The 20,030-nt window shown below is 49.9% G+C and overlaps 2 protein-coding genes across 8 annotated transcripts; both read right to left on the bottom strand.

Moving 5' to 3' along the window:
* Positions 1-110: 110 nt before the first annotated feature.
* Positions 111-17,579, bottom strand: LOC145643291 (TBC1 domain family member 1-like). 7 transcript variants are annotated; one of them, XM_081709440.1, is made up of 16 exons: positions 17,485-17,579; positions 17,238-17,369; positions 17,062-17,139; positions 15,772-16,055; positions 15,539-15,556; positions 15,048-15,191; positions 14,375-14,494; positions 13,206-13,333; positions 9,107-9,304; positions 6,497-6,658; positions 5,896-6,057; positions 4,793-5,037; positions 4,415-4,574; positions 2,987-3,156; positions 1,393-1,569; positions 111-1,094 (listed from the first exon to the last, which is right to left on the bottom strand). In XM_081709440.1, the coding sequence occupies exons 2-16, from the start codon at positions 17,319-17,321 to the stop codon at positions 882-884; spliced, it is 2,343 nt and encodes a 780-aa protein (XP_081565566.1). In that variant the 5' UTR covers positions 17,322-17,369; positions 17,485-17,579; the 3' UTR covers positions 111-881. The 7 variants fall into 7 exon arrangements, with proteins under 7 accessions (XP_081565566.1, XP_081565567.1, XP_081565569.1 ...); XM_081709441.1 differs by having other exon boundaries at positions 15,048-15,104; XM_081709443.1 differs by lacking the exon at positions 15,048-15,191.
* Positions 17,580-17,655: 76 nt separating this feature from the next.
* LOC145655980 (TBC1 domain family member 1-like) lies at positions 17,656-19,552 on the bottom strand (the record flags this gene model as incomplete). Its single annotated transcript, XM_081709448.1, has 4 exons — positions 17,656-18,366; positions 18,843-18,975; positions 19,157-19,261; positions 19,409-19,552. Coding segments are annotated over 4 exons (546 nt in total), but the record flags the coding sequence as incomplete, so codon positions are not given.
* Positions 19,553-20,030: the final 478 nt, after the last annotated feature.

Raw genomic sequence — 20,030 nt, 5'->3', positions numbered from 1 at the left:
TTACAGCCGAATTTAACGCCTATTTATCAATATTATTTGGTTGTATTACTAAGGCGTCTGGTAGCGGAATAAATGCATTGTGTGTAATGTAGTCTGAGTTAGATACAGAATCAACATCAGGGAGACTTTAATTATATTTTTGGTACAAAACAGAAGCAAAACTTTGGTTTCTGGAAAACAGCAGATCAGCGCTAAAACAGTAAATTTCTGGGTGTAAATATCAGCAGATGTTTTTCTTTTGTTTTGATCAAAGTTTATGTCAAAGTTTACAGTACAATCGAATACAGCAGTGCTCAACATTACACGGAGTGATTTCCAGAGACATCCATACAAACATGCACTGAGAAACAAGTGTGAACACTACATGCTCACACTCAAAGTGTCAGGAAATGTACACTACTGTGTGCCAATTGCCTCCATGTTGATAATCACAGGAGGGAGGGGGGAGGTGTTTCTCTGTGAGGTCGTCAACCTCTGCCTTTTAGGCACATGGGCTCCAGAGCAGGAAAGGGGGCTTGGTGGCCATACTGCCAAGAGCAGAAGCTCCAGGCCCTGGGGGAGAGCCCTGCTTTCTCCCTGGCTCTGGCTTTCACTCTGGTTCTCCGACCAAACTCCGAATACCCGTCTGTTACCTGACTCCTAAACCAGGAAGGCACGTATTGGTGAGTTTTAATCCCCTCTCGTTTTACACTTCTGCTCAGAAGGGAATAAAGGGGCACAGTGAACTATACGAATGCAGTCAGTGGAAATGATCAGTACAACACCCCAAAACAAGGCTGTGATCCACAGGACAGAAGTGGCTTCTCACTTCTCCCTGGCTCACTACATTCTCCAAAAGGAGACGAGCGGACGATCCAACCGGTGGGCGGGCGAGGCTCTCATCACTCAGTGGCATCGGTGGGGCGGGCGTCCTCGGAGGGGCAGGGCTGGTGCGGGATGCCGTGGCTGGCCAGGAGGGCCTGGAGCCGGGCTACGGTGTGCTGCAGCTCGGCCCGCTCGTGCTGGAGGGAGGAGACCTCCAAGCGCAGAACGGCCTCGCTGGTAGCCAGGCCCTCCACGCGAGACTCCAGACACCGGATCCTAGCGTTAGCCACCTGGGGAGAGAGAGCGAAAGAGTGTGAAGAAAGAGAGGGAGAGAGAGAGAAGAGAGCAGGAGTGAGCGAGAGAGAAGGGATATATAACATTTTCTCTGCCTGGTGTTAAAACACAGGTTTACTGTTGCTACCCACTAATGGTCACTGATCTTCATAGTTTTCAAGTTACATAACAGATTTACCGGCTTGGTGAAACTAGTTCAGGAAAAGCGTGCAAAACTGGCTCCCAACATTTCATCATTATGCAATTATGCGTTTACCCGTTTGACGATATGACTTTTACAGTGCAGTGGGCTACCTGCACTTCCTCGAGCAGATCAAGGTTCTGCTGCCGCAAGCTCCCGTTGGTCTTTTCCAGATGGGCAGCGCGCTGTGACTGGCTAAGAGTGGAAGGGCCATCCAGCAACTCATCTTGAAGCACGTGGTACTCCACTTCATAGGCCTGCAGCTGCTTACTGATGTCCATCTCAAAGACCTACACACCCACCCAAACACATTAATGTGGGTGTGGGGGGGTGGGGGTGTCGTGTACAATATAACAAAAATGATCATAACATTTGTAATTTCTAACCTTAAAAACCAAAAAGACACATACAAAGTAACAACAGGACACTTTTATTTTCCCAGCACAGTTTCTAGATAGGACATCTAAGCGCTCGGACTTCCCCACATGTCCGCCTGCACGGAAAAGCAAGACTGCCCCGGCCCCGATCGCACTGAAGCACTCGGCATGCACGAGGATGTCACGGTCGCTTGGGTGGCAGTTAAAAGGGAGGGTCCAGGCGTGGAGCGCGTTAAATAGGCCACGCGACGGCTCTGGCCCTGAACCCGCAGCTCAGGCCTGGCAGGTCCTCTTCTCCTAAAAAGGGAGGGGTTTCTTTACCGAGCTTGTTGGTTTTGTCAGCTGAGGAGTACTTGAGACGAAAGCGTACGTCATGCAACTGCAAATGCGCACGGACACTTGTTCACAGGTGTGTCCGTTTAACTGCTCTGTGATGTGGGTGTGAGGCCTGCTTTTGTTTGTGTTTTTGTTTAGTTCCATATACAAACGTACTCCGACAGACATGTTTGGGGTGTGCGCTAGGATTGTGGTTTGGCTCAAGTGCTGGTTCTGTAAGACGAGTGCCATCAAAAGGTGATGTCACGTGTGTGTACATCTCTCTCAACGATCTACAATAGCAGCTTGTCATCTTTACAACTTTCCCCCTTTACTTTTGAAATGTCAGCTCTCTCTCTCTCTCTCTCTCACTCTCTCTCCTGACTTGCATGATAAACTGTAACTGAATCATGGACATGTGAGTCAGCAGTTAGTCTGAAGGTGGATTTAGTATGATTCGTTCTCGCATCCTGGCCTTGGAGCAGACTTTGATGGATGTTTACAATACTGCACTGATATTTTCTCCCTCCATCCCAATTCCACTATGACAGTCAATCACAAGCTGTTACAGTGAAGAGAGGAAACAATGCTGTCAGAGCACATACTTGGTTGTTCACTCAAAGTGCTGTGCGTATATTCATTCTAATATTTGTAATGCTCTGGTGACTGAGCACACTTATCTGTGCCACCTCCTACATAACTTACATCAACACTGCTAATATTTCAGCCTTAAACCCAACCCTTACCAAACCCTAACCCAACACTTACACAACCCTAAACCTAACACTGAGCCTGACCCCTAACATGCCCCAAATCTAATGTAAACCCAAATCACAGGCCCAGACCCAACCTTAACCAGTTGGCAGGAAAAAGTGTGTTTTCCTATTTTAGCAAGATTTTCTAATAAATACTCACATAAACCTGTGAATGGAAGCATGCAGAGCCCCACAGGGGAACATTTGGGCATACACATGCACATTGACCAATGCGTGCGCGCACACATACACACACACACCTGGTTGATGGTCTTCTCCATCTGTACCAGTCCCAGATTGGGTAAGGTGCTTTTGATGAAGTCTACTATAGACTCCAGATTGTCATGCTGCAGAATCAGGGGCTTATGGCTACCTAGAAGACTCAGTGCCACCTTGAAAATGACCTCCGATCCCTGCAAGAACAGCATATCTGCAACACACACACACGGAGAAAAAAAACAAAAACAAAAAAAAACCATGAACATTTGTGTATTTGCTGTTTCACTGCAACTGACTGTGCTAGGAGAGATAGCTCCACCCACACCAAAGGGTGAAAGAGCAAAGGCACGTGTGCGTATTTATATTTATTTATGTGTGTGTGAACACATGGTTAAAACATGATGGCTTTTCATTATACTAAAATTGAGGGGTGTATTTCACATTGCAAACACACCTGCATGCACGCACGCACACAGTTGTGGGTTTGTGATTACACACAACAGAGTCAGCGCCACTGGACAGGTATCACTATTTAACGTCCTCCATGTGGGTACAGATGGAGGGAGGGAAGACAGAGAGAATGAGAAATAGTGTGGAAAGCGAGAGACAGATGGAGAGAGAAAGGGGCAAGCGAGGATGGGGGGGTGAGACTGAAGGCAGAAAAAAAGGGAGAAAAACAGGAAGAGCATGCAAGAGAGAAATAGTAAGAAAAGAAGGGGGGGAGGGAGAGAGAGAGAGAGAGAGAGAGAGAGAGCGAGCGAGCAAGAATGATGAAGGAACAGACAGCTAAAAAGAGATGGAGGCAGGCAAGTGAATCACCATAGCCTGGATCTACTGCAGCACCAACCAGTGAAACGCAAAGCAGTGAAGCGCCGGCCAGTGAAGCACCAACCACTAAAATGCAAACCAGTGACGCTCCACCCAGTGAAGCACCAACCGCTAACCAGTGAAGCACCACCCACTGAAATGCAAACCAGTGAAGCGCCAACCAGTGAAGCGCCATCCAGTGAAGCGCCATCCAGTGAAGCGCCAACCAGTGAAGCACCAACCACTGAAATGGAAACCAGTGACGCGCCACGCATTGAAACACCAACCACTAACCAGTGAAGCACCAACCGCCAACCAGTGAAGCACCAACCGCTAATCAGTGAAGCGCCAACCACTGAAATGCAAACTGGCGAAGTGCAAACCTGTGAAACAGCCTAACCAGTGAAACGCAAACCAATGATGCACCAAGCAATGAAGTAGCCACCAATGAAGCGCATCAGAAGGCCCTGTGCTGTAACAACTCGAACACACCTGTACTCCTCACCCATCAGCTCAGCCAGATGTGTGAGAGTTGTTTACATGCAAAATCAGCGGCCCAGGTGTCTCTGACTAAATGCTATCCTGTATACCACACACACAGCATGCCTGTTTGTGTGTGTGTGTGTGTGTGTGTGTGTGTGTGTGCGCGCGCGCTCATGCACCGAAGACTCTGGCGACAAAGCCGAGGGGGAAGTGAGAGGCGAAGGCGGTGAGGAACCAGGGCGCGGCGTAGAGGCTCGGGCCGATCTCGTGCTGCTCCAGATGGCTGTACAACTCCCTGTGGTAGTCATGCAGTAACCGTGACAACTGATACATCTGGATCTGGGGAGGGTGACAGAAAGGGGAGGAAGAAGAAGAAGAAGAAGAAGAAGAAGAAGAAGAAGAAAAAGAAAAAAAAAAAGGGGGGCAGGGCAATTAAGAGTGGGAGGGGTTGAGAGAGTGAGAAGAAAGGAGATGAATATGACTCGAGGCTGTTCCACTGCCAGGTGGATAACGTACTATAAGAAGACGCAGGGCTGTTCCAGTGCGAGGCACCTCACCTGCAAGATGATCATGTCGGGCCGGTACTGCTTGCGCAGGCCACGCTCGAACATGAGGAACTTGAGCATGCTGAAGGCGTCCTCCTCGCTCATGTGGAGCAGCAGCACGCCGGCCACAAAGCTCAGGCCCTGGCAGTAGCCCACCTCCGTGTCCAGCAGAGAGTAGGCCTTCAGCAGGTTATAGAGCGAGAGCTGGCCCGCACCCAGCTGGGCACTGAAGTACGGGTGAGCAGGGAAAGTACGGCCTGAGAGAGAGAGAGAGAGAGAGAGAGAGAGAGAGAGAGAGAGAGAGAGAGAGAGAGAGAGAGAGAGAGAGAGAGAGAGAGAGAGAGAGAGAGAGAGAGAGAGAGAGAGAGAGAGAGAGAGAGAGAGAGAGAGAGAGAGAGGAGAGAGAGGATAAAGAATGCACTTAAATCCCCTTTACTTCTCCTCTGTCATTTTGCAGGTTTATTTCCTGTTCTTCAACACTGAAGGGTCAGTGAGTTCTCCAGTTCTCCACCCTGAGAAGAGGCTAGAGCACCATGTGCTCGTGCCTGTTGTAGGGCCCCTGTTCTCTTACCCCATAACTACATAGTTACAGCACTGCATCAGCTGAAGACAGACACTGATTTTCAGTGAGCCATACAGGCCTGCAGGTGCTTGTGTGCGTGTTCCCCAAGAGTGGATGTTGTATTCATTCATTCATCATGCACTGTCTCTGTCTCTATCTCTCTCTCACACACACACACACACACACACACACACACACACACACACACACACACACACACACACAAACTCCTGCTGGGATTGATGGCTGCCCGTTTACCGTGCAACACCATGGAGACGGCAGTTAACAGGTGAACAGAACCCCTAGACACACCCATGCCAACAGCAGGCAACACAAAAGCGTGTGTGCAGGAGTGTTTGTATGTGTGAGAGACAGGGCTGATGAGTAGTAGAGCTAACCCAGATCTAAGCAGTACAATGTTGTTTCAGTGTGTGTGTTTGTGTGTATATGTATTTGAGCTGTACATTGTATATTTTGTTAATCATTAATGAGGTATTGCATTATATACAGAACTGCATGGAGTTGGGAGGTGAGCTGTGTGTGTGATACTAACCCAGATCTATTAGGATGGCGTGTTGTTGGGAGGTGAGCTGTTTCAGTAGCTCTTTATAAGGGGTGTCGTTATTGGGGGGCTTGGCGCTGGGTACTTGCTGCCTCAGGAGGTACTGCTCAGACAGAAACTTCCAGATTTCTCCCCTGTGCTGCCTGGGGACACCTGTGTGAGCGACAGAGAGATGAGATTACCCTTGAGAATGTAAACAGTCATGAAGAAACGCTTCAGGTTAATCATCCTCTCTATTATTAAATGACATTCTCTTGCATACATCATAAAACTTTATGGACCATAAACCGGGAAGCATGTGCTAAGGAAATCTCCGACCCACTGTAATGGCATATCCACCCATCATGTCAAACAGGAGCACGCGTGCTGTGGTCTCGGAGTCATGCATGTGCACATACATATGTGAGAGACTTCCCCAAGAACCTTTGGTCATGTTTGGTCACTGGGTCAGACCACTTCAAAGGCAAGCACGGGGGCGCACGCGCACACACACACACACGAGCCATGGGAGGGCGACTGACGCAACCACTTGCACTGAAGTCAGCTGGAAAGTGTTTTGTAGTGTGCGCCCACACATGGGCGCGCGTGTTACCTTGCCCGACAGCAGTGTGTATCTTCTCTGTGTCGAATTTGACCTTTGACCTCCCGGCTGTGCTGAGCATTTTCTCCCAGACTAGTGTGACGTCCTTCAGGCAGGGCGTGATCTCCTCATAGTCCAGCTTCAGCCTGCGGCTCTGCAGGTCATTCTCTGAGGCTGCACACAAACACGCACACACACACGCACGTGATGAAATCATTTAGCAACAATAAGGCCACACTCATGCTTACTTTTCTCCCTTTTATTTTAGCACATGTACATATCCGTATTCACAAAAGTGTAAAAAGACGCACACACACACACACACACACACACTTGTACTGACATATGTGGAAAACAAACACACACACAAAGAATACACAAGATATATAGTATAAAATATATAGTATAAACCACAGACAGACGACAACACTCAGACACACAAACACACACACAATTAAAAGCAGTGCACTTATGAATGTCCCCTGTGGCATTAGTTCACTTAGAGAGAATTCAGACTCAATCAAGTTATAAACTAACCACCCTGATGGAAAGCTTGGCAAACCATCACAGAGAGAGAGAGAGAGAGAGAGAGAGAGAGAGAGAGAGAGAAAAAAAAATGTTAAAAATAAATAAATGTATTTTTGTCAATGCCAAAGGCGGAGGCCAAGTTCCTGGCAGGAGGACCGCGACCTCTGAACCGGAGCAACTGGCTCTCTGCAAGCAGGAAACCAGCACTTCCTCTTACAGGCGACAGCATGGTGGTGATCTGGCACCTGTCAGGCAGAGGCTCGCCACCTCAGGACGTTGATCTAGCTGTCTGCCCTTTGCCCAGCACTTGGACACTGGTGCCCGTGGCGCGGTGCAAACTCCATAGCCAGCGCCAGGGACGCCCAGCCAACCCAGAACAACAAGGTGAGTCTCGACACACGACTCGGGATCACCCAAATGGGTTCGGTAACGCCGTCCGCATGTTGGCTGGAACTGGTTAGCAAAGCCAAGAGGCTGGAACAACATCCTGGGAGGGGATTTTACTTTCAGATCGGTTCACTTCCGAATGGAAAAAAAACAAACAAAAATGAATCACCGTATTAATGCCCATCTCTGTGTTGCACGGACAAGGGATTCATTACCACTGCAGGAAAAGTTTGGTGATTCATTGAAAATTTTGGAAAGAAGTGATTCAGGTAATGCGAGCGAAGCTGCTGGAGGGATTTGGACCGAACCCATCGCCCAGAAAGACATTAAGTGCATGTTAGTGTGAGCGCACGTGTTGTGACTCATCGTCTAGCCTTTATCCAGGGGGAAAAATATCAGCCCAAATAAAGAACAGGAATTTCCCATAATGCTTTGGGTGGGTGTGTGTGTGTGTGCACAAGCGCACTGCTGTAATAAAGCCCAATCCCTCTTCCCACACGGCACCGACCGTATGCACACGCGAACAATTTGGGGCAGAACGAGGAATGGTGGAATGTCCGAGCAGGTGGCTGGTAGCAGTGGGCAGGTCAGCCTCCCCCTACAGAGAGACAATTGGGGGCGGAGACAAAGGAACCTGCTGCTGCTGCTCCGCCCCCAGCCTACGTGTGGCCACACCTCCTCCCCCTACCCACCCCCGGGGGAGCGTAACTATGCTGACGGGACTGCGGCTGGCATCGTGTCCACAGGCTTGTCTGTGTGTGTGTGTTTTTTTTTTCCCCATGACACAGGCTTTTACATTTTTATTTTTAAGGTCTTGGCCAATTCCATTGTTGACATTAATAGAAGGTGGGTTGGGTCGTGTGGGTGTGTAATTGTTTGGACTTTAAGCTCTCAGATGGACATTTCTTAAGGGTACAAATGGTGACACATTCATCCTTCATGTGTTCGATTATGGTCAAGTCTGGCATTAAGGCTTACACGTTTTGGTGAGTGTTCGGCCGAAGATTGGGCTTGGTCTTGGGGTGAGCGTCAGGTCAGGGTCAGACTTAAGGCTGACTTTAGGCTGACAATTAAAAAGATTTAGTTACACAATGACTTAGATCCTGTCTAGTAATACAAGTAATACAAGTACTTGAGTATGCGTATGTGGGTATGAGTGTGTTTGAGGGTGTGCCATCTAATAATCCCTCTGGCACTGGAGGGGAGGGCAGGGGTTTTCTGAGCAGTTCTGTGGAACTAAAGCAGAATGTCAGATTATGTGTAATGAGGGCCCGCCCACATTGCTGGGAATATTTTTGCATAAATGCCTTTAGCGTTAGCTGGGCCATGGAGGCCTGCTCGCCTGGTGTGGGCACGCGGCCAGACACTGTTAAAGGGCTTTCACTCACAAGCCTCCCGGAAGAAACAAAACCAGCCATAGACAAACCCAACAAACAAACAAACAAACAAACAAAAACGAACATTCAGGCTGGAGTTCCTATCTGACAAATGTGATTGTGTACAGCTCAAGTGTGAGTGGCTGGATCTGTGGAGAACTAAAACAGTCAGTCGATGAAAAAATAAATACATTTTGCAAAATAAAATTAAAAAAGGGAACGCTCCAGAAATAAGTGTAGCAGCGCTGTGCTTCAGCTTCAGAAGGGCAATAAGGCAAGGCATGGCAAGAATCCAAAAGGACCCGTGACTCAAAAGGGCCCCTCGACTTACCCTGGAGCTTTTGGTTCTCCCTCTCCATCCTCAGGAGTAGGATCTGCTGTAGGATGGCCTTCCGCCACAGCTCCCGTAGCTCCGCCCTGCTGTGCCTCCTCGTCTCCTCCGGTACCACCCCCAGGGCACAGTCTCCACCCCCTACTCCACTTCCGATGGCCAGTCTACCTCCGACCTCCAGAGAAGTTTCTCCTCTTTCTGTAGGGGGGAGCAGAGCGGGGTGGGAGACATTATGGCAAAGGGAAAGCAGAAGAACAGATGAAGCAGAAGGTAGGTAGGTAGGTAGAGAGAGTGTTAACGGTTAACTGTTGTGTAAATGGCAGATTCAAATCTAAGGCCAGCAGCTGTTAACTAAGCAATGGAAGGTGCATGGTCAGTGGTGTAGGTGTAATTTCAACTTTGGGGTAGAGACACTGTTCACACCACTACAACCAACACATTATATGAGCAGTGTGAGCATGAATTTGGGGGGTGCTGTTGTTACATGCCCCCCCCACAACTACGCCCATGTCCGTGGTACTGAGAACGTGGACTCATAGCTAATGGTCTCCTCTAAACGTAAGGGTTAGCTCCCTGACATTCTGCCTAGGGGCTTAATATTTGTGTTTTTAATGGTTAATATTTTGTAGGGGATATAAACTATGCACACACATAGGCGTCTACACAAAGACAGACGCACACTTGTTCCAGAGAATAGGCCTTTGAATGTCAAGGTGCTATCAGGTGCTCTCATTCTGTTTGTAACTACAACAACATTTTTGACTCACTCACTCTTTCAACACTTTTTTTTTTTTTTTTTTGCTTCAAAACAAAAGTGGTATTTTGAGGACTTGGATCCGCCCTGTCGTTTGGGTGGCGTCCTCGGTTTTTTGTAGCACTTGGTGTGCGCACATGCACACATGCAAGCACAGAAAGGCAAACACGCAGAGTGTTAGCGGGGCCAGAATGGGACCATACACTCCCAGCGAGGACCATTATACATGCATTTTCAGGAATAACATTTTCCAGAGGTCTGAGCTATTCAGAAGCATGTGTGTTGAATGGACAATACAACTGCACAGCCAGAGATATACTGAGAGGTGCGCACACACACACACACACACACACACACCCCTCAGAGCTCTCTCTGCACACTAAACGTGGATGACCTAATTCCAAATCCATCACAGCTGTGTGTATTAATTATTCCGAATTATGGGCAGTGAAAAAAAAAAAAAAAAAAAAGAAAAAAAAAAAAAAAAAAAAGACACGCCAACATTCAGACACTTTCCATTCCCTTTGCAAACACACACACACACACACACACACACACTCCCTTCTGCAAACACACTCGCATGCATCTCGCCATCTTCACAAAACACAAACATCCAGGAGACCTCTGCAAATAAATGACCCTATCGCCTCAGCCAACGCCCAGATAAAACGCACACACAAAAAAAATGCGTGCCTACACACACACAAATGGGTCAATAACGTTGGCATCTGGCATTGTGCCAGCATGACCTCCAGCAAATCACAGGGTGGAATACAACGACCAACACCCAACAGGTGTGCGTACACACACACACACACAGAGTCAGTCTCTGTTCCTGCTCTGTCCTGCCGCAGTGCCTGTACAATCCAGCTCTAAAAAACCCAGGTACAGCTTCCCCCACACAGCCCAAACTGGTGGGGAAGAGATGTGTGGAGAGGGTGTGTGAGGTATGTACGTAGAGTGGGCCCCAGCATACCTCACGCCACCCTATTGAGGCCCCAGAACGTCATCCATCACAGGCTGGCAAGCCGTGTTGGGGCAAGAAGACACATGGGAAACTGGGCACAGTGGGTGGACCTTCGTGTTAAATGTCTTCACGGTGAGCTCCCAGTGGTGTCAGTGGTGTTTCAGGAGGTTTAAAATCAAGTGGGCATGTGTTTACACAATTTTCCATCAGCCATTTATGCTGTGTAATATTAGCAATAAAGAGCTACAGAAGCAGTGATATGTCATCAGAGCTTTTAAGGGTGTGACTGCAAAGTGAATCTCTCTCTCTCGCTCTCTCTCAATTCTCACCCAAGCATGCCGGGGGGGGGGGGGGATTGCCAGTGGGGCCGTTTTCTAGAGTGTGGAAGGGCTGGTGGTGACTGGCGCCGTGAGCGCACCCCGGCTGAAGGAAGCCGGACACCCCAACGCAGATTCACTTTGCTCGGTTCGTCAGGCCCGATCCAGTCACAGACCCGTGCCTGGTTTTGGCATGCCGCGGCCGGTCCGGTCCATTGCTGAGCCCATTGCTGAGCCCGCTCCTGAGCGCACGGGGATCCCAGGGGAGGCTCGCTCGCAGATACGTGTCTAGCGGCTGGAAACGTGCCTGCCCCGCTCAGGGGGCAGAGTCCGCGCCCGGAGTCCCACCTGCCCGAAGGCCTCGAAACGGTGGGGAAGCTTCTCGAGCGCGGTGAGCCAGAACGACCCAGGCAAAAACGCCCTAAAAAAACACCAGTACAGTAACTGAACGTTGTTCGTTTCGTTATTTGCATTCCCCCTCCCTTTCTTCTTTCTCTTTCGTCTAGAGGTCTGTAAACAACACACTTGAAAATATGTTTGATAGGCTGTTGATCCAGGGAAGGAACCATCCCTGAGCAAATGTGTCTTAAACCCAGAAACCAGATAAGGTTACAGCTAGGGCAGGAGAAACACACACACACACAGATATAAGGGGACAAGGGTTGAACCATAATGGGATATTTATAGGATATGTGGAATATAAATGGGTTATTATTGCAATATTCAGGCTACTGGTGAAACAGAAGAGCAGTAAAAAATGACTGCTTCCAAATGGAGAATTTCCAGGCAGTTCAATAATAAGGTGTGTGTGTGTGTGTGTGGGGGTGATTGCACTGCTCGACACTGGGATGGCAGTACAAGCCACAGCATGTTCCACAACACTGGCAAACCACAACCCCCCCCTACTGGTCAGGACCGTCAGCCCACACAAAGGAAAGAAATTTGCAAGTTGGCAGTGATTTGCATATTGCAGCTTTTTTTGATATCAGTATCGCCGAGAGGCAATACTACAATTAGAAAAATCTAATGTGTGCGCACGCACACACGCAATGTACACACACACACACACACACACACACACACACACACACACACACACACACACACACACACACACACACACACACACACACACACACCACAGGAAAGGTATGGAAAACCACAAAGTGAAATGCTGCAGGTTGTCATAGCGAACGCGATGACACGATATAGCACACGCCCTCTCAACCACATCTGGTGAAAACCCACCCGAGACCACAAACTCAGCAAACACAAAAACACGGCACACCTCCACACACACACACACACCACCCAATTTCTTCATTTTTAAACACAACTGTGTGTGTGCGCGTGTCATTTCATTTTCTCTGACAATGCTTTGATAGTGCACTTTAAGAGAAAGGCGCTTTTTACTAAAAACAACTCGGCTAACAGGAATATGCAGTACTCAGCTGGTTCCATAAATGCGCGTGCAGGGGGCCACAGACAGGGGTTACACACTTTCTTGGAGCCTGGTGGATTTGGTCACCTAATGTGTGTGTGTTTTTTGTGTGTGCGCGCGCGTTTATTTGAAAGATGACGGCCTGTCCCTTGGCACGCCACAGAGCTGAGCATTAATCCTTCACGCTCGACTTGCGTTTCAGAAAACACCTGCGGTGGACCTTGCGAAGCGGCCCACGTCAGTTAAAAGACCTTCTCCCTGTTTGGAGGGCATTCCGGAGGGAGCCATTTGGTTTCCTTTCAGGCCGAAGCCTCCCGTTCCCATGACAGCAGGTTTTGCATGCTGGACGTAACGGGTTCCGCAGACGGCGGTATTGTTGGGACGGACAAGCAGAAGGCTGGGCGCCGGCGGGTGGGCGGGGCCTGGGGTTACTCAACAGCCAGAACGCCTCTTCGCTGTGATCTCCACGTCTCACGCTCACCTTATCAGAGAGCAAATATGCTCTCCTGCCCTAATCTTCAAAACTCACTTATCTGGGTTTTTCAGGTGTGTGTGCGTGTGAATGGGGGTGTGTAGGAGGGCCGCATTTGCACAGGTGTGTGCGTGTCTGCGTGCGTTACCTGCTGTATCAGAGCCTTTCTGTGGCGTGGCCACTCTAAGGAAGATCTGCTGTCTCCAGGAGTGTCTGCGGCTGTAGAGTGGACTGTGCTCTCCCACCACCCCAGGACTAGACAGGGCTGCTACATCACTACACACACAAAAAATATGGGTTATTTGATACTTAATATCACACACAAATGTGACCTGTATCCTAAATCGCCATACAGTAGGCAGGCGACGTTAAACGTGACCCGCTTCAGATATGGAGCGTCGCCCTCTACTGGCTGTTTGCTTGTCCTGCAAGCCCTACATCACTCTTCAGATCGCTAGAGCAGGAGAAGGAAATCACAGAATGCCGTTCACCACAGCCGAGCGCACCGAGCATTTGAGCAACACGGGGACTTCGGCGTCCACCCGGACTCCTCTGACGGAGGGATCCGTTTCCAGGTCGAAGGGCCACCTCATCGCTAGCGTTTATGTAACCGGTTAGGTTAGGAGGCGTTTCTCCATTTGTAGGGTGCAGCAAGACTCCCTTCCGCTGGGCCGAACTGTTCAGGGTACAGATGGTAAGAGTTCCTGTCACGTCTCCACAAGTGCAGGATCTGGCACGGGACACTTACAGTCTGTGCTCAGATCAGTTTTCTCATCTTTGTTAGTCAACTGTGCTGAGCTGAATGGGTCTGAACAAACAGAGCCGCTGTTTGTGAAAAGGTACCGTGCTGTTTGGCAGACATGAAATGCAAAGCTAAAAGGAGGGCAGACAACTCCGAATGATCCAGCTCATCAGACGTGTGTGGCGACTGGCAGTTGCTTAGCGGCAGAACTCTGCGGCCCTACGGTGGAAAAGAAGGCCATGTGACCCGGGGCGTCAGGGACACAGTAACTAGTGTCGGCTAGCCACCTAGCTAACTATAGCAATCACTAGAACAACGGCTGCTGCTAGAATGAGGCTAGAGAGAGACAGAGAGAGAGAGAGAGAGAGAGAGAGAGAGAGAGAGAGAGAGAGATGCACAGAGTGAAGAGAACAAGGAGAGAGAGATATGCACAGAGTGAAGAGAACGAGGAGAGAGAGAGAGATGCACAGAGTGAAGAGAACAAGGAGGAGAGAGAGAGAGAGAGAGAGAGAGAGAGATGCACAGAGTGAAGAGAACAAGGAGGAGAGAGAGGGAGAGAGAGAGAAAGCCAGTACCTCTGTCTTAGCGAGAGGGAGGAGTCATCGTGCTCCTCAACTGTGGCCAGAAACTTGAGGAAGTTTGGAACAGAAGAGGCGGAGTGAAGTTTGGCCCTTAGACTATTCAGTCCTGAAGGACTGAGGGAGGGCATAGAGAGAGAGATGAACGGAGAGAAAGACAGGCAGAGAGAGAGAGAGGGGGGAAGCAAAACGAAGATGACAGAGGTTGAGCAGGAAAGAGAGGAGACATATGGTGACAGATTAAAAGAGGGGGTGACAAGCCAGTGTGGATGGAGCTGGAACACATGATGTTCAACCATTTTAAAGCAGGCAGACCTGTGAATAATGGAAGCAGTTACTGAGTTAATGAACGCCCCCCCCCCCCCCCAACATGCACACGCACGCACACACACACACACACACGCACGCACACCTTCCATACCTGCACACGTGCAAGCACAAACATGCACATGCATACTAGCACACAAACACACACAGACCAGGTATGGAAAACCACAAAGAGAAATGCTGCAGGTTGTCATAGCGAATGCGATGACACGATACAGCATACGCCCTCTCAACCACATCTGGCGAAAACCCACCCGAGACCACAAACTCAGCAAACACAAAGCACAGCACACCACACCTCCACACACACACACACACACACACACACACCCACACACACTACCTCCGTTTGTGGGGCCGGGCGAGCTGCTCGAGGGCCAAAGCTCTCGGCTTCGTCGACCTCGGACACGGGAGAGGAAGAAGAGGAGGAGAGAAAGGAGGAAGAGGGGTGTATGGCGGGCCGCTCGCATCACTGACATGAGACAGCCTGACGGCCGCAGAGTGCGAGAAAAATTAATGAAAGAGGGAAGGGAATATGTGAGAGAGAGCGAGAAAGCGAGTGATAACAGATGCGGACTGAGAACATAGGAAGTGCAATAAACCAAAGCAGGAACATGGGCTAGAGGAAGTGAGGTCATGAGGGCCAAACAGTAAGTGATCATGTAGGAGGCAGAAAGTGAAACCGCAGAGCGCGTCTCTGCTGCTGCAGTATCTGTGGCTCCTCAAAAGCCGGCAGAGGAAGGAAAGGCCCTGAACAACCCGTGTACAGCGCACCAGCAGGGTGAACACAACAGCCATTAAACCCTGTGGCACATCTACGAGTGCTTCTCTTACCCCTTAACAGCACCGCAACTGCAAAAAGAGCAAAGTCACATTGATCTGATATTCGCAATTTATGGGCTTGTGGGGATACACAGAAAACCACCCGGATTCATTTAAAAAAAATCTAGTGTAAGCATGGGGGGGGGTGGGGATCAGCACCCACATACACAGAAAAACCCACACACCCCCCCACACACCGGCCCCCATCTACACACAGGTCCACGCACACACACACCCCCACTCACTTGCTCTGATGGGGTGAGTCCGTGCTGACAGAGTAGTGTCGTACGAGTTTGGGTTTAGTGGCGGCCGTGGACAGATGGGTGGGGACGCTTAGGCTGGATGGCGACAGCGAGGGGGAGTAGCCTATCGTGCTCGCCCGCTTCCTAAAGCCCTGGGCCTGGAGGTCATGACCCTCGGAATCCCCATCCCTGGCCTCCAGGCGCTTCAGGTCCCCCGTTGAACTGTGGGCACGCAGGGGGCTGGAGGGGTGGAGGGGCGGGGAAGGAGGCTCCACCAATAAAACGGTCTGAAAGGACACAGAAGACACAGGCCCCACCAATAAGACAATCAGACCAGACGCAGGTCTCCACCCATAAGACAATCGGAAAGGACACACAAGACACAGGCTCCACCCCTCAGAGCCTGCTTCCCAGCGCGAGCTGCGGGTTTGGTGCGCACCAAGGGAAACGTACGTCAACAGGTTCACACATCAGCGAGTGACACCGCCACCATAACGAACAGAGTTGTGTTAAAAATCGTGAAAACAAAGACCTTCCATACAGGCCTCATATGATAATGTCAGCAAAGCAAAAGCGACATATAACGCTTAAGTGTACAAGTCAACATGAACGTGTCAGAGGCGGCAAACTGCAGCTGAATTCTCCTCTGTCTGGACTGGGAGGAACCTCCCTCGTCCGTTTGGGTGGAGGTTTGACGGTACATCAGCAAACACCGCACTCCAGCTGACGGCGCTCACACTGCAAACACTCGGTAGGGGTTCTCATATCTCTGACACTCATCCGTCCTCCACACGTCAGCCGGACTAGGGCGGAGGCGAGGGCTTTGGCGGTTGTGGTCGTGCTTGGTGTTGGAGCCGGGGGCGGGGGGGTGAGGTGTAGTGGTGGAGGCCCACCCTCTGTGGTAACGTGCGACACACCCAGTGCAGCCAGACGCGGGACAGCCGTCAGCCCAGACGCGTGCGAGAGGGAGCGAGATTCGCGAGGCCCTCCCTCGCTCTCTGTGCCTCCATCTCTCCACACCCGCCTTCCCCCCTCCCTCTCCATCCCTTTCTGTCTAAGCGGGGGTATACCGTATTCACGTTTTTATCTCTTGTGCAAACACTGCACTGAACATGGTCTCTTGAGAATCACTGGAGTGAATGAAGATGCCGGTGAGCTGTTTGTTTAGTGGCTTAGATCATGTGATGGGAGGCGTGGCCACACCCAGCAGTGAGAGAGGGAGGAGCTTGTGATGGGCAGGGCTTCCCGGGTGGAGCAGAGGGACAGGGAGATATGGGGGGGGGGGGAACGGACCTGTGGAACACTGCTGAGAGTCGGCATAGAGGAAGAGCTGTCGGCGATCTCTCTCTGTGACCGGGATTTGCTGCTGCTCTGTGGGACAAACACAAACACACACACAAAGAGTGTAAGTGAAAAGGTGTGTATGTGTGTGTGTGTGTGTGTGTGTGTGTGTGTGTGTGTGTGTGTACCTTCCATATCCCCTCCAGTGACTCCGTGAGGGATCTCTTTGCTCTGCTCTTCAGCTGTTCCAGACGCAGTCGGCTGCTGCTCATGGTGCCCTCAGCACCTGCACACGTGTCCTCGCATGCTGCTGGAGCTTCCTGACACACACATGCACAAAACATGCACTTTAAAACAAGACAAAAAAACCCCCCACAAAAACCTGACACCAGAGAGCTCAAACGCATGGCTCTTTAAGAGGGGAAGTGTGTGTACCTGTTTAGTTTGCCCAATGTGTGTGTGCACATGTGTCTTCTGTCTCTCTTCATACAGCCGCCGTAAACATGACACAATCAGCTCATTTTCCTCCTGGTCAGCTTTGGCCTGGATTTCTATACACACAAACACAAACACAAACGCACACACAAACGCACACAGAGAAAGAGAGGACTGTTATCACATAAAATCCAAATAGAACAAAAAAAACCCCCCAGAAACCACAAAAGAAGTGAGCAGTTCTGTTTTGGAAGGCCGCTGAACCCTTTCGCCTTTTCTTTGTGACGGTGAAACGATGAGTTGACGAGGTTTGTCAGAGGACCTAGCCCCACGTGCAGAATGGTCCAAAAACCAGTAACAAGCTCACTCCGGCAATATTCTGAGCCTCCACTAGGTGGTGCCACTCACCAGAGCACAAACACTCCTCCTCAGCCTGGAGGAAGTGCACAGTATGCGACCTGCCCTGTTGAAGAAATCCTTACCACAGAAGTCCTTAAGCGATGACAGACGCCTGTGGCTGGGTATGGCTGGTGTGCATGTCAGCAGCTCGAACTCAAACGGCTAAACTACTCTCATCAGCAAACTCTCATAATAAAGTGAACACAGGGTCTGTGGGTTCACTATAGCTCACACAGGGGCACAGGTCTGTGGGTTCACTACAGCCTGTGACTGCCCAAACATGACAAACTCACCGTAGCCTGAAGATTTAAGAAATAAATTAGTAGATCTTGGACGGTGTGATGGTATGAAAACTAGAATTTGGAACAGTGTGTGTGTGTGTTATACCCACCAGGGTTGTCTCAAACACAGATGCCTGCTCCTGATTATCCAAACCAGCCACATGTTTCTGCAGCTCTAGTTTAGCTTTGGATGCAGGGAGACCTACACACACACACACACACACACACACACACACACACACACACACACACACACACTAAGGGGTAGCAGTGCACAGAGGCCTTGTGGTTTGTGTGTTCTGAGGTCTGTGGCGTTTATGTGATTTGAGGTCTGTGGCGTTTATGTGATCTGAGGTCTGTGGCGTTTCCTGTAGTTCAGTCAGCTCTCAGCAGTAAGTGCTTTACGCTTTACTGCTCGCTGTGGGTGAAGATACAGGCTGATTCTGTCTGAGAGCCTCCAGACAGAAATCTTTCGCTATAGCTCACAACTATGCTTTACCCACACACCACTACATGTATATCGTTTTATCATGAATAACAAATATTTTGTGTGTGCATGTGTGCAATATGTACTATTGAGCAGCTGGTGTGGTTGGGGTTGATCTTCACCCTCAATATGATCACACAGCCTGTGGAGTGTATGTGTGTTCGTGTGTGCGCACGCATGCTGGTCCTCACCCTCGATACGATCACACAGCCTATGGAGCTGCTGCATGGGGCAGCTGTCACACTGCAGGCTCTGGGCCCTAGTGCTCTTCTGCAGGGCGGCCACAGAGAACGCCTGCTTTAAAGTCAGCATGATCTCATCCACCTGTTCGTGGCATTGTGGGCGGGAAGGTGGGGGAGAAGAAAGAAACTGAAACCAGTGGATGACAAAATTCACTTCAGTAGATTGAACTTTGTGTGAGGATTCAAAACTCTGATGCTGCCCACGGCAGGCACTCGATCCTCTAAATCAGTCCAGTCCATCCCCAACATCTGCCCGTCCTCACCAGGGTCTCATTAGTGCACTGGAACACGTAGCACACGAACTGGCAACTCCCACTGTCAACAAACTCCCTACAGATAAAGCCAAAGTGATCCACGTGCCTTATACCCTACAGAGGGAGAGAACGAGAGAAAGGGAGGGAGATTATGTGAGTGTGTATAAGTAGTTTGAATATGGTTAACAGGAGGAGTGTTAGTGGTTGGGTCTGTGTGTGTGTGTGTGTGTGTGTGTGTGTGTGTGTGTGTGTGTGTGTAACCTGTGAGCAGAATGAGATCTCCCTGAAGCTCTTCTCAATAGCCACCTTCTTACTGTCTGGGCTTACCAAGAAGATCTGGGAATGACCAATCTGCAGACGCACAGAGAAGGATGAATGCGAGAGGGAGGTGGACACAGAGAAAGAAATGAGATATTACACTTGTTTTGGGTTTGATGTCATCCTCTTGATATCAGTCATTCAGTGGAGTCAACACATTCAAATGCACCGCAGATGAGTGCACAACTGTGTGTGTGTGGTTTCACTAGCAAGAGAAGTACACACATTTTTGAGGAAACCTCAGTGTAACTGCTGACTAAAACCATGTGTTTGCCACTGTTCTAATGTCGCCCTCTTAAACTGAAGTGCCATCTGTAATTCTAAAAATCTCTCAAACATTTTTCTCTCATTAATCTCTCTCCCCCCCCTCAGTCTCTCTCTCTCCCCCCCTCAGTCTCTCTCCCCCCCTCAGTCTCTCTCTCCCCCTCTCAGTCTCTCTCTCCCCCTCTCAGTCTCTCTCTCTCTCCCCCCCTGTCTCTCTCTCTCTCTCTCTCCCCCTCAGTCTCTCTCTCTCTCTCTCTCCCCCTCAGTCTCTCTCTCTCTCACCCCCCTCAGTCTCTCTCTC

This window comes from Electrophorus electricus, unplaced genomic scaffold (genome assembly GCF_041902795.1).
Source record: "Electrophorus electricus isolate QZ-2024a unplaced genomic scaffold, ASM4190279v1 Scaffold42, whole genome shotgun sequence".
Lineage (NCBI taxonomy): Eukaryota > Metazoa > Chordata > Actinopteri > Gymnotiformes > Gymnotidae > Electrophorus > Electrophorus electricus.
The sequence above is the reverse complement of the archived record's forward strand: the minus strand, read 5'-3'. Positions and strand labels throughout refer to the sequence as shown.

What these genes read in the sequence shown, in the direction of transcription:
- LOC145643291 (XM_081709440.1), bottom strand. Translation starts at nt 17,321, where the DNA reads ATGAGCAGCAGCCGACTGCGTCTGGAACAGCTGAAGAGCAGAGCAAAG. An exon ending in CTCTCAGCAGTGTTCCACAG is followed by an intron (nt 16,056 to 17,061) that starts GTCCGTTCCCCC and finishes GTGTCCTTTCAG; the next exon opens with ACCGTTTTATTGGTGGAGCC. An exon ending in GAAAGGCTCTGATACAGCAG is followed by an intron (nt 9,305 to 13,205) that starts GTAACGCACGCA and finishes TCCCCCCTACAG; the next exon opens with AAAGAGGAGAAACTTCTCTG.